Source organism: Thecamonas trahens (assembly GCF_000142905.1).
Source record: "Thecamonas trahens ATCC 50062 unplaced genomic scaffold supercont1.36, whole genome shotgun sequence".
Classification (NCBI taxonomy): domain Eukaryota; order Apusomonadida; family Apusomonadidae; genus Thecamonas; species Thecamonas trahens.
Window position 1 is genome coordinate 210,016 of NW_013657644.1, and position 12,490 is coordinate 222,505.

General features: G+C 63.7%; 6 protein-coding genes across 6 annotated transcripts; 4 read left to right on the forward strand and 2 right to left on the reverse strand.

Moving 5' to 3' along the window:
• Positions 1 to 44: 44 nt before the first annotated feature.
• Positions 45 to 1,547, reverse strand: AMSG_07490 (serine carboxypeptidase; the record flags this gene model as incomplete). Its single annotated transcript, XM_013900530.1, has 3 exons — positions 1,447 to 1,547; positions 238 to 1,349; positions 45 to 124 (listed from the first exon to the last, which is right to left on the reverse strand). Exons 1-3 carry the CDS (start codon positions 1,530 to 1,532, stop codon positions 45 to 47), a joined length of 1,278 nt encoding a protein of 425 aa, XP_013755984.1. The 5' UTR covers positions 1,533 to 1,547.
• A 240-nt stretch (positions 1,548 to 1,787) lies between these two features.
• On the forward strand, positions 1,788 to 4,897 carry AMSG_12074 (uncharacterized protein; the record flags this gene model as incomplete). Its single annotated transcript, XM_013900584.1, has 2 exons — positions 1,788 to 3,738; positions 3,853 to 4,897. The coding sequence occupies 2 exons, from the start codon at positions 1,788 to 1,790 to the stop codon at positions 4,893 to 4,895; spliced, it is 2,994 nt and encodes a 997-aa protein (XP_013756038.1). The 3' UTR covers positions 4,896 to 4,897.
• A 60-nt stretch (positions 4,898 to 4,957) lies between these two features.
• On the reverse strand, positions 4,958 to 5,652 carry AMSG_07493 (uncharacterized protein; the record flags this gene model as incomplete). The annotated part of the gene is made up of 2 exons (XM_013900531.1): positions 4,958 to 5,017; positions 5,056 to 5,652. The coding sequence occupies 2 exons, from the start codon at positions 5,650 to 5,652 to the stop codon at positions 4,958 to 4,960; spliced, it is 657 nt and encodes a 218-aa protein (XP_013755985.1).
• A 236-nt stretch (positions 5,653 to 5,888) lies between these two features.
• On the forward strand, positions 5,889 to 6,944 carry AMSG_07494 (uncharacterized protein; the record flags this gene model as incomplete). Its single annotated transcript, XM_013900532.1, has 2 exons — positions 5,889 to 6,033; positions 6,085 to 6,944. The coding sequence occupies 2 exons, from the start codon at positions 5,889 to 5,891 to the stop codon at positions 6,942 to 6,944; spliced, it is 1,005 nt and encodes a 334-aa protein (XP_013755986.1).
• Positions 6,945 to 7,098: 154 nt separating this feature from the next.
• AMSG_07495 (vacuolar protein sorting-associated protein) lies at positions 7,099 to 9,908 on the forward strand. The gene is made up of 2 exons (XM_013900533.1): positions 7,099 to 7,264; positions 7,516 to 9,908. Exons 1-2 carry the CDS (start codon positions 7,114 to 7,116, stop codon positions 9,864 to 9,866), a joined length of 2,502 nt encoding a protein of 833 aa, XP_013755987.1. The 5' UTR covers positions 7,099 to 7,113; the 3' UTR covers positions 9,867 to 9,908.
• A 134-nt stretch (positions 9,909 to 10,042) lies between these two features.
• Positions 10,043 to 12,482, forward strand: AMSG_07496 (long-chain-fatty-acid-CoA ligase ACSBG2). The gene is made up of 2 exons (XM_013900534.1): positions 10,043 to 10,091; positions 10,487 to 12,482. The coding sequence occupies exon 2, from the start codon at positions 11,019 to 11,021 to the stop codon at positions 12,423 to 12,425; it is 1,407 nt and encodes a 468-aa protein (XP_013755988.1). The 5' UTR covers positions 10,043 to 10,091; positions 10,487 to 11,018; the 3' UTR covers positions 12,426 to 12,482.
• The last annotated feature ends 8 nt before the right edge of the window (positions 12,483 to 12,490 follow it).

Consider the following 12,490-nt stretch of genomic DNA (forward strand, 5'->3'; position numbering starts at 1 on the left):
AAGGGCAAAATTGAGTTTATGAACAGGTTCCGAGGGAACGGCGCTTAGGCCGACGTTGTGTTGAACGCCGTGTTGGTGATAAAGTGGTCGAAGAAGACGAGGGCGTTCTTCGGCTGGTCCATGGCTGCAAACGAGGGGCAAGGTGAGTAGGGGACGAGCGAGGCAGGGGGAAGGAAAGGGGCGAGGGAGGAGAGGCAAGCTGGAGGAGGGGAGGCAGGGAGGAGATGAATAACGTACGGACCATGTGGCCGGCGCCCTCGACAAAGACGAGGTTGAGGTTCTTGTAGGTCTGGACCGAGCCAGCGTTGTCGGAGCCAACGTACCACTGCTGCATGGGCGCGGCGTTGAAGGCGGCCTTGCCCGACCACGGGACGTCGAGGGCGACGGCCTGGGAGCCGAGGTAGTTGCAGATGTAGTCAAGCATGCCAGCCATGATGTAGACACGCTTGCCACCCTCGAGCATGGCGGTGACGCCGTCGGCGTACGAGACGGTCCAGTCGGTGAAATCGGCGTTGACGTCAAAGTTGCACGTCGCCCACTTGATGGACGGGTCGACGTTGAGAGCAGCCTGGACGGCGGGCTCGTTAAGCCAGTCGGTCGGAGCGGTAAAGTTGTAGCAGAGCGAGCCGTCGAGGCACGGCTCGAGGCGGTTGTACGGGTTGATCTGGTGGCCATCGATGTTGGTGTTCTCGAGGATGTAACCGATGATGGGGAGGCAGGTCTGGTAGGCCTGGGCAACCTCGCCGGCCTTGATGAGGGCGACGCAGTCGGCGACCATGTTGTCGGCCTCCTTGATGACGTTGTTCGACACCAGGTCGAACTTCTTGGCGTACGCCGGGTACATCGGGAACTGGAGGAGCGGATCGATCATGCCGTTGCCGATCTCCATGGCCTGGAGGCGCGAGGCGAGTGCGGGCGAGTTGGCAAGGATCTGGCGGGCAAGCTCGGGCACGTAGTGGCCGCCGTAGCTCTCACCGGTGATGAAGAACGGCTGCTTGGCGTACTGCGGGTTCTGCTCAAAGAACATCTCCAGGAAGGTGACGACGTAACCCATGGCCTCAGTGGTGTTGTGCACGTAGTCCTCCGGCGGGGACGATGAGAAGCCGACGCCAAACGGCTGGTCAATGTACAGCATGTTAGCGTTGTTGTTCCACGAGTACGGGTTCGACTTGAGCTTGAGGTGCGAGTCGACCGAGTACGGGCCGTTCTCGTTGAGCGCCGCCAGCGAGCCGGAGCAGCCAGGGCCGCCGGTGAGCCAGAGCACAAACGGCGTCGAATCGTCGGTCGGCGAGGCCTTCTGCGCGTCAAAGAGCCAGTACCAGAGCTTGCCATCAAACGACGGCTCCACGCTGTGTCCGGTAAGGGGGGGGTGGACGGTGAGGAGGGGTGAGTGGCGGAGGGATGGCGACCCATCAAGAGGGCTAAGAAAGGGGTGGGGGGGCGTACGTGATGTAGCCACCACGGCCGGGGACAAACACGGCGGTTGCCGCGGCAGCAAGGAGCAGACACACAACAATCGAGGTGGTGCGCATGGTCAATGAGTTAAGTGTGACAGGGAGGCGGGGCGGTTGTTGGCGATTCGCTCCGGGCAGGTCACGTGCCGTGTCGTCCATGGCCCGACTCCCTTGTGCCGATTTCGAGTTGTCAGCCAGGGCGGGGGAGGCCCCTTGGCGGGCGGTTGGTTGGTCGACGGCCAGCTGCAACGGGTGCGGCCGAGTGCACCGAGTTGGAGCGGGCCGAGCGGAAGACGGCCAGGCGCCAACGGCTGACTGTGCTTCGTGCAGAACATGTCCGACTCTTCGTTGCCTGAAACTCGTCCGGGCTCTGGTGGTGCCGTGTCTTCTGCGTCGTCTGCGTCGTCTGTGTCGTCTGCGTCGTCTGGCTCTGCGGTGTCTGCTGCAGATGTTGGGACTGGGACTGGGACTGGGTCTGATACTGGCTCTGGGTCTGGGTCTGGCTCTGCAGCTGGCTCTGCAGCTGGCTTTGGCTCTGGCTCTGGCTCTGGCTCTGCAGCTGGCTCTGCAGCTGGCTCTGCAGCTGGCTCTGCAGCTGGCTCTGCAGCTGGGGCTGATGCTGGCTCTGCAGCTGGCTCTGCAGCTGGCTCTGCAGCTGGCTCTGCAGCTGGCTCTGCAGCTGGCTCTGCAGCTGGCTCTGCAGCTGGCTCTGCAGCTGGGGCTGATGATGGCTCTGCACCTGGCTCTGAGGCCGATGCTGGCTCTGATTCGGGATCTGAGGCTGATGCTGAGCTGGCCGACTCTCCTTCAAGCTCTTCCTCGGCCTCATTGCCCTCTCCGTCCCGCGCCGCCGATGTACAGCTTGAGTTCCTCGCCGCATGCACCATGGGCGACGTAGCCGCGGTGGCCTCAGCGCTCGCCACAGGCGCGGTGGATCTGAGCGTCACCGACTCGGACGGCTACTCTGGCCTGCACTGCGCAGTCCAAGCTGGATCTAGCGATGTCGTCGCCGCCCTTCTTGCTGCCGGAGCCGACGTCAACGCTCGCGGCCCGCGCGGAGCCACTGCGCTGCACGAGGCCGCCGCCGCAGGGGCTGACGATATCGCCGCTCTCCTCGTGGCTTCGGCCGCCATTGAGCTCGACGCGCGCAACAACGCCGGGCAAACACCGCAGGATGTGGCTGTCGCCAAGGGCCGCACTGCCGTCGTCGCCGTCCTCAGCGATGCCGCCGAGGCTCGCACCGCTGAACGAGTTCTTGCCGCTGCTGCATCCGGTGACGCCGCTGCACTCGCCACCATGTTTGACGCCCACGCCTCAGCCACCCACCCGTTGGTCCATATCCAGGATTCGTCTGGAGCCACCCCGCTCGCGCTTGCCGCAGAAGCTGGCAGTGTTGCGGCCGTCAAGCTTCTCATCCAAAAGGGTGCCGATCTTGAGGCCTCTGTCGAGATTCCGGCGTTTGCCTCGCCGCTCTCGCGCGCCCTCGTGGCAGGCCACCTCGACGTTGCCACCATCCTCGTTGAGGCCGGCGCCTCGCTCGAGTACCCGCTCGGCGCAGCCCGCACCCCGCTCGACGACGCCAAGGCCTTGGGATCGCGCGAGCTTCTAGCCCAAGTCGAAGAGTGGCTCGCCGGCGCGAGCGACACGGCTGACGCCGAGACCGAGGCCAAGAGCCCGGCTGCCATGCTCGCGTCCAACACAGCGTATGCACCGGCGTCGCCAGCCGCAGATGCCCAGGTCGCCGGCATCGAGGACAAGCTCATGGCCAACCTTGCGCGGCGGGAGGCGCTCCTGGCCGCAGCCTCCGTCCGCTCACTCTCTGCTGCAGAGTCAGACGAGCTTGCAGATCTCGAGGCGAACATCACTACGTTTGGTGGCTTTGTCAAGCGCGCCACTGGCCGCGACCTCGTGGGCGAGTTTGCCGCCCGCGGCTCCGCTTCCATCTCGTCGCGCCCTGCCCGTGCTGGCGGTGAATACAAGACCGCCATCTCGCCTGGTGGCGTCCGCATCGTCTGGGCCAACGACGCCTACGACCGCGATCAGGCCGACGCCCGCCAGCCGCCGGCCGACTGGCTTGTCGACGACAACCCTGGCGCGTCCAAGGCCACCCCGCTTCCGCCGGGCTGGGTCGCCTGCATGTCGCAGCGAAAGGGCGTGCCATTTTATCACAACATCGTCACCGGCACATCCACCTGGGAACGCCCCTACAATCACGAAGCCGAACGCGCCGTCGTCCCCGCCATCACCCGCAAGCGCGACGCCTTTTGCGCCCGACTCGCTGCCCGTCGCTGAGCTGACACAACGACTCACCTCTCCCTCCCCCCCCTCCCTCCCCCCCCTCCCACGCAAATTACACCTTCCCCCACCCTCATGTCGTTCACTTGGCTGGCGGGTGCAGGCGCTGCTGCCGCGTGGGGCCTTCCGCTGCTGCAAGAGTACGCCCTCTTCGGCGAGTCGTACTCGCAGGCCGACCGCCACCACGCGTTCTCGACGGCGCACTCTCTGGAGATTGCCCGCCGCGAGTCGACACGCGACATATCAGCCCAAAAGTCGCAGCGGGTCCAGGGCCTCATGCTCTCCAACACACTGCTGCTTGGCGTCTGGTTCTCGTTTGTTGTCGAGGGCATCATCCCGCCCGAGACCTCGCCGGCCATGGTCTTCATCTACTCGCTCGGCCTCTCGCTTGGCTTTGCCGCTCTCTTCCTCTCGGTCTGGTTCGCCATGAAGCTCCAGTCACGGATGACCAAGTACAACGTGGCCAAGATCACCCAGGTCTACACCTGTGGCAACATCCACCCGTCGTTCCGCGACTACTACGAGTGCCATTGCACCACCCTCAACACCCTCGCCATCTGGTGCTTCTACTCGGGCACGGTCTTCCTCATCGGCGCCGCCTGCGTGCTCACCTACACTCGTTTTGCGCTCACCTTTGACTCGCCATCGGCAGGTGTCATCTTTGTTGTCGCCTGTGGTCTCACCGTCGCTGCCCTCCTCGTTCTTGGCATCATCTTCCCCACCTCGACCCGCCTCACGCCCGAGGAAGCCGAGGAGCAGGCGACCAAGGCCGCGGCCAAAGCCGCCCGCGCCGCCGGAATGTCGGCCCACCGCCCGCCGCCCACCGCCTGGGAAGATGTCTCGGACAACTCACTCTTCCTCTCGGCAGACTCGGATGCTGGCGGCGCTCGCCCGACTCGCCCTGTCGCCCGCCGCGGCTTTGGCGCGGGCGAAGACGACGAGCCCGGCGCAGACGGGCGCGGCACCAGCAAGGCGGTTCGCTTCCACGCCGACGATCCGGACCCGGCGGTTGTCCCGGTCCTCATGTCCGACTACTCGTCACGGTCTGACGGCGAGTCGCTCTCGCTCTACTCGGAAATCGAGTCGACCACGCCGCGCTCGCCGGTTCCTCGTCGTCGCCGCCACCGCCGTCGCCACCGGCCATAGCTCACTCGCTTGCTGGTCACGACTTGCGGCCGCCGCTTTGGCCTTGTCGCTGCGGTCGGAGCTCAAAGTTGCCGGTCAGCTCGGCCTGAAGCCGACCGGTGCGCTTGATGTGCCAGCTCCCGCTGAGCGTCACCCGCCCCGCCGCCGACCGAGACAGCACGCCGCGGTACTCGACCCCATGCGAGTACCGGCCCGAGTGGTACCTTTTGAGGAATACCGCCTTGCCACTATCAACGTTGTAGTAGCCACGGATGGTGTACGCCGACAGATCGTCAGTGCCCGAGCCTGAGAACTGGCCGGCCTCGGCGTCAAGCTGGAGTGCCATCCGCATCGCGTGCCGCTTGCCAAACTCGACGTAGTGTCCGACCCATGTCCCGGCGTACATCTTTCGGCTGCTTGGCGCAGTCAGCTCGTCGTACGACGGAGGTGGCCCGTATTTGGCGTGCAGCGCATGCTCGGCCGCAGACAGCGGTGCTGACGATCCCGTCTCAACGTCCTCGCTCCCCATCGCTCGCGCCCGCCGCGACGCATCCGAGCTTGGATCACGCACCATCTTCGTTCCGCACAACACCTGCGTTACCACAGCGATGCCGACCGTAGCCACTAGTACTCCAAGCAACGAGCACACAATCGCAATGGCGCAGCTCTTGTCACACTCGCCGCTTCCCTCGCCATACCCACCTGACATGCCACTGCTGCTTCCGCCTCCGCCTCCGCCGCCGCCACTTCCGCCACCGCTCTGCGCCTCGGCCACCATCCCGAGGCATGCCACCAGTATCATTGCTCCGATCAGGCATGTCCTTATTTCCTGCACCATTTCAAGCCGGAACTTTAGCTCTTGTCCTCGGTCCCTGGTCGCCATCGTGCGGCGTGCTGCTGCTGTTTTTGTCGCCACAGGCAAGTTCCGGGTAGCCTGGCGAGCAGACGGCCCCGCACATGCGAGTTTTGTCTTTCACACGGTTGGCGGCACACACGCTACACCACTCCATTACTATGGACATCACGGGCCTCCCGAGCGAGCTTATCAATGTCATTGCCTTCTCGGGTAGCCTCTCGGCGCTCGACGTGACGCGGCTGAAACAGAGCTGCACAACGCTCTACCGCGCACTCTCCGGCACCTTTGCTGACGACATGCACCGTTCCCTGTGCGGGCCGTTGTTTTGTGCGGAGCGGCGATGGTGGCGCCCAGCGCGGCTCGCGCTCGAAGCTGGCGGCGATGCCTCCTGGGACATCACACGGGCTCTCTGCGGCGCGGATGCGCTTGCCCGCGGCGCGAGCGGCAGCCCGTGTCGCGCCGACTGGATGGCTGCCATCCGCGTGCTGCTAGCCCGGGCCGACGTCGTTCTGCATGCGCGATGGACCGATGCGCTCGCTTGCGCTGCCTTTGCTGGCGATCCGGAACTTGTGGCGATCCTCCTTGCCGACGATCGCATTGATCCGACGGCAAACGGATCAAGCGCAGTCCGCGGCGCGGCCAAGGCCGGCAACGTCGAGGTGCTTGCCATGCTGCTCGCCGATGGCAGGCTCGATCCAGACAACACCGAAGATGACGCGCCGGCGCTCACCATAGCTTGCCTCTTCTGCAGCAATCTCGAGGTGATTTACATGCTCCTTGCCGATGATCGGGTCAACCCTGAGAGAAATGACAACTCCGCCATTCGCGCAGCGGCAGAAAAGGGTCGCACCGACGTGGTCCGCCTTCTGCTCGCTGATGCCCGCGTCGATCCCAGTGATGAAGGCAACGAGGCCATCGGCATGGCTTGCATGCGTGGCTTTGCTACTACCGTCGACGCGCTCCTTGCTGACCCGCGGGTCGATCCGTTCGATGGCACGTTTGCGCTCCAGATGGCAGCAAGGAGCGGTCACGCCGACGTGGTGAGGCAGTTGATTGCCGACCCACGGTTTGCGGCGATAGGAGACGCCCAACTCGAAGAAGTGTGCTCTCTCACTACGCTGGCCGGCCACCACGACATTGCCCGCGATATTCTCCGTGCCGCCGGCACCGCCCGTAGCCTCACCCCCGCCGATCGTCCAGGCCCGGGATTGTAAATACCACCTGCTGGAGCTCCCGTATCTCAAACGCGTGTGGCGATGGAGCATGCTCTGGTTCGGCTGGTGATTTGGTTTTGCTCCGAGTCGGGCTTGAGCCTGGCTTCGCCGAAATCGGCTGCCGGCCGTCATGATAGCAGAGGCGCACACGTGACGACGCAAGTGGGGGATGGCGGACACGTTGGGACCTGCTGCGTCGTGGAAGAGCCTCCATGACCGGTTCTACTCCAAGGAAGAGGTGTATGAGATGATGTGGGACTCAGAGAGCATCAACCTGGCTAACTACATTGTCGCTGCAGCCCCGTATGGTGGGCCCATTGGTAGGTTGCAAGGGCGAAGGGAGAGGGGGGGGAGGAAAGGAGGGCGGAAAATGGGCATGGCAGGGCAGGGGAGGAGGAGCCGGAGCGGCCGGGGGACTTATGCAGGGACGGGTTGCTGCGGGCGTGTGTGGGCGTGTATGTGGGCGTGTGGGCGTGTGTGGGCGTGTGGGCATGCGTGTGCGGGGGCATGCCTGTCTACTTGTGCATGCGTTTGCGTGGCGGGCGGTTGTGGGCGGGTGTGGGCGAGACAGCGCTGTACCGCGACAAGACCAAGCTGCAGGAGGCGAGCCGTGGGCGCGGCGACCTCATTTCGGTGTACACGTCTGCTGGGCGGCTGATGGCGCAGATCGACCCGCGCGCGACGTCGACGACGTCATCGCAGGTGGTGACGATGGGGTGGACGGCGTCGGCGCATCTTGTGGTTGTGCACGAGGACGGAGTGGTCAACGTGTACGATGTGCACGGCTCGTTTGTGGCCACGTTTACGGCGGCGCCGGACGCAATGGCTGAGGGCGTGTTTGACGCCAAGGTGTGGGCCGGCGGCCTCGTGGTGCTGACGACGTCGTTCCAGATGTACGCTGTCGAGTTTCGCGACGAGACGTTTGCGGCGATCCGGCCAAAGAAGCTTGCGGATCCCGAGCTTACCGAGGCGCCGTGGTCGTGGGCGGTCATTCCGCCGGAGCAGGCGCTGTCGCGGTCTGTCGAGGTGCTCCTTGCGACGAAGCGGACGGTGTACGCGGTCGACGCGTCGCTGGCGCAGGACCAGGTGGTGAGCGAGGGGCCGTACGTGCGGATGGCGCTCTCGCCGTCAGGCAAGTTTGTGGCGTTGTACAACGCAGCGGGCACGCTCTACGTTCACACGGTTGACTTTGACAAGAACCTCTCGGAGCTCGACACCAAGAAGGGCGACCTGCCGCCGGACCAGCTGGTGTGGTGCGGGACGGACTCTGTGATCATGTACTGGAACAAGGTACTTTTCATGGTGGGTCCTTTCAGCGACTACGTCAACTACTACGAGGACTCTGCGGCTGCGGTCATTACCGAGACCGACGGGGTGCGGATCATCACGTCTGAGCGGTGCCAGCTGCTGCGGCGGGTTCCGAACTCTGTACAGTCGATCTTTGCACTGGGCGGGACCGAGCCGCCGGCGCTCCTGTACGACGCGTTGGAGCACTACCAGAATAACTCGCCCAAGGCATACGACTCGATTTCGCTTGTGCGTGACTCGCTTGTCGATGCGGTGGAGGCCTGCATCGACGCCGCAGGCCACATGTTTGAGCCGCGGCTGCAGCGCAAGCTGCTGCAGGCGGCCTCGTTTGGCAAGTGCTTTCTGGAGATGTACGACCCGACCAAGTTTGTGGAGATGGCGCGGAATCTGCGGGTGCTCAACGCGGTCCGCTTCTACGAGGTCGGCATGCCGCTGACGTATGCGCAGTACCTCGAGCTCACGCCGCAGGTTCTCATCAACCGGCTCGTCAACCGGCATCACCACCTGCTCGCATACCGCATCTGCGAGTTTCTGGAGCTCCCGACGGACCGGGTCCTTGTCCACTGGGCGTGCGCCAAGATTGTGCGCGGGATGGGAACCGACCACGAGCTGTGCCAGGCCATTGTGGAGAAGCTGGCGCCGGTCAAGGGCATCTCGTATGTGGAGATTGCCGAGACTGCGTTCCGGCGCGGACACACCGAGCTCGCGACGTCTCTGCTCGAGTACGAGCCGCGGCCAGCGCAGCAGGTCCCGCTCCTCATGACAATGCGTGAGAACGAGCTGGCGCTGACCAAGGCCATATACTCGGGCGACACCGACCTGGTGTATCTGGTCCTCCTAGAGCTCAAGCAAAACAGCTCGATGGAGTCCCTGTTCCGCGTTGTTGCCGGCAAGCCGCTTGCCGCCGACCTCCTCGCGACCTACTGCAAGTCGCAGGATTTGGAGATGCTCAAGGACTTTCACTACCAGGCCGACGAGGGTCACGAGTCGGCCAACATCATGGTCCGCGAGGCGTACGCCGCCCCGACCGCCTCGGAGCGCGACCGCCTCCTCCGCCAGGCTATCACCTTTTACGCCGAGTCGCGCGAGTCGGTCTTTGAAGCCAACGCCACCAAGGAGCAACTCAATCTGCTGGCGTTCCAGACCGACATGCAGCGGCAGAACCCAGGCCACACCTTTGTCAACCTCTCGCTCTCGTCCACCATCTACGAGCTTGTGGTCATCGGCCTGGTCAAGGACGCCGACAAGCTGCGTAAGCATTTTAAGGTGCCGGACAAGCGCTACTCGTGGCTCATGGTCCGTGGTCTCGCCGCAGCCTCCAACTGGACCGAACTCGAGAAGTTTGCCTCAAAGAGCAAGAAGTCACCCATCGGCTTTGAGCCGTTCGCGCAGGTCTGCATCGACGGCCACGTTCCGCGCGAGGCTGCCAAGTACATCCCGCGCATTCCGTCGCACGATACCAAGGCCAAGCTCTGGGCCGAGATCGGTGACTTTGCCTCGGCCGCCGATGAGGCCTTTCAGGCCGAGAACGTCGACATGCTCATCGAGCTTGAGCGCCGTGCGAGTCCTGACGTGGCCTCGCGCATCCGCACCCATCTGGCCAAGTTCCGTTAGTTCGTCGACGGCACCTTTCGCTAAACTCAATGCAGTAGCCTAGCGTCCACAAGCTGATGCCGCAAGTCATTGCTTTGGGCACGAGGGTCATACTCCATGCTGGCAAATGGACGATAGCGAACACACACACCGCACATCAGTTGGGTCGGTTCCCCTCCCCCTCCCCTCCATTCGATTGCACACACTCAACTCGACCAACAATCATGGCAGCTTCTTCTTCCTCGAGTACGTTGGTAAAGAGCTCAAAGAGGAAGGGAGGGAGTTTGAAGCGCAAGGCCTGACCTTGCTTGTGGTGCTTGCGCCCCGCCGCGCGCCTTGTGTGACCATGGCGGGCGTTGGAAGTGTGAGGTGAGGGGGGGTAAAAAAAGGACAAGGTGTTCCAAGTTTGGCGGTCAGGTCCCCCCCCCCCCGCCGAGCCCACGGGGCGCCTCAGGCCTTGGCATGGCATCGAGAGGGAGAGTGGGCGAGGATTGCAAGATGAAAGGTCATGGGAGTGGCGGGAAAGGGGCCGGGGTGATGAGGGGGGGAGGTTGAAGGGGGATGTAGGCCGTGAGTGCGCGGGGCGACCGGTCAGTCTAGGAATGACGGAAAACAAACTCACATGCGTTGGCCGAGTGCAGAGTTTTGGACGACGGATCCGTCCGAGAACCTGCCCATCCGGATGGGCGACGACGTGCACTCGTCGATGGAGCCGCTTACGGTGCAGTCTGCGTTCAAGGCTGCGGTGGATCGTGCACCTTCGCGAGGTGCACTCCACCGCGAGATTGAGGGGACAGACGACTGGGAGACGCTCACGTACCAGCAGTACTACGACGAGGTCATCCGTGCGGCCAAGTCGTTTGTTGCGCTTGAAGTGCCCAAGGCGTCGGGTGTGTGCATCATCGGGTTTAACTCGCCCGAGTGGCTGATTGCGGATCTTGGGGCGATCCATGCCGGGGCGATTCCTGCGGGCATCTACACGACGAACAAGCCGGAGGCGTGCCAGTACGTGATTGACCATTGCAAGGCAACGATCATTTTCGTGGAGAACAACAAGCTCCTGCACCGGATCCTTTCGATCAAGGACGAGTGCCCGAACCTCAAGCACGTTGTGGTGTGGGGGAGGAGCCTGCGGCACCCGAGGGCGCTGCGGAGGACTACCTCTCGTCGGTCATGACGTGGACGCAGTTTATGGAGATTGGCGCCGAGATTGAGACTGCTGTCATTGACAAGATCACGGAAGAGGCGCAGGTGGGCACGTGCGCGACACTCATCTACACGTCGGGCACGACGGGGACGCCCAAGGCTGCAATGGTGTCGCATGACAACCTGACGTGGACGGCGAAGCTCGCGTACGAGCTCCTGGACCAGACGGACGCGTCGATCACGCTCTCGTACCTCCCGCTCTCGCACATTGCGGCGCAGATGCTGGACATCCACGGCCCGATTGCGTCTGCCGGCTCGGTGTACTTTGCGCGGCCGGACGCGCTCAAGGGCACGCTCGGGCTCTCGCTCAAGAAGGTGCGGCCGACGCTGTTCCTCGGCGTCCCGCGTGTGTGGGAGAAGATCATGGAGAAGATGCTTGCCATGGGCCAGCAGACGACCGGGTTCAAGAAGACGATTGCACAGTGGGCCAAGAAGAAGGGCCTCGAGGGCAACTACAACCGGCAGAACGGGTCTGGTGAGCCGTGGGGCTGGTTCTTTGCCAACATGCTTGTGTTTGACAAGGTTAAGGCTGCGCTCGGGCTCGACCGGTGCACGATCCGTGCCACCGGTGCTGCGCCGATCACGGTGGAGACGCTCGAGTACTTTATGTCGCTCGACCTCCCGATCATGGAGGTGTACGGCATGTCGGAGACGTCTGGCCTCATCACAGTCTCGCGGCCGCACCAGTACCGCACTAAGTCGTGCGGTGTGTGCCTGCCGGGCACCGAGGTCCGCCTTGCGGAGCCCGACGCCGACGGCAACGGCGAGATCATCACACGCGGGCGCCAGATCTTCATGGGCTACATGTTCAACGAGGAGAAGACGGCGGCGGCGTTTGACGATGAGGGCTTCCTCCACACCGGTGACGTCGGCAAGTTTGACGCCGACGGTTTCCTCTACATCACCGGGCGTATCAAGGACCTCATCATCACGGCCGGTGGCGAGAACGTCGCGCCGGTCCACGTCGAGAACCTTCTCAAGGCTGCCATGCCGTACCTTTCCAACGCGTTCTGCATCGGTGACCGCCGCAAGTTCCTCTCGGCGCTCCTGACGTTCAAGGTCGAGGTCGACGCCGAGACCGGCGTGCCGTCGAACCAGCTCACCGCGCCCGCCCGCGCCGCGCTCGCCGCCGAGGGCATCCAGGCTGCCACGGTCGAGGAGGCTATGGCTGACCCGCGCCTCGACGAGGTCGTCAACGCCGGCCTGGCCCGCGCCAACGAGAAGGCCATCTCCAACGCCCAGATGGTCCGCAAGTACGTCATCCTCCCCGAGGACTTTTCCGTTCCCGGCGGCACCCTCACGTCGACGCTCAAGTGCAAGCGCAACGTCGTCCTCTCCAAGTACGCCGAGATCATCGAGGACATCTACGCCTAGTGCGGTGGTGGCTTTGGCGTTTTCTCTCCCATTCCAGGTTAAACACATCATCACCAAGCTTCCAC

Bases quoted from the DNA above. Each gene is read 5' to 3' on its own strand.
- AMSG_07495 (XM_013900533.1), top strand. From the start codon at position 7,114: ATGGCGGACACGTTGGGACCTGCTGCGTCGTGGAAGAGCCTCCATGAC. The intron at 7,265-7,515 runs GTAGGTTGCAAG...TGGGCGAGACAG, and splicing joins CCCGTATGGTGGGCCCATTG to CGCTGTACCGCGACAAGACC.
- AMSG_07496 (XM_013900534.1), top strand. From the start codon at position 11,019: ATGACGTGGACGCAGTTTATGGAGATTGGCGCCGAGATTGAGACTGCT.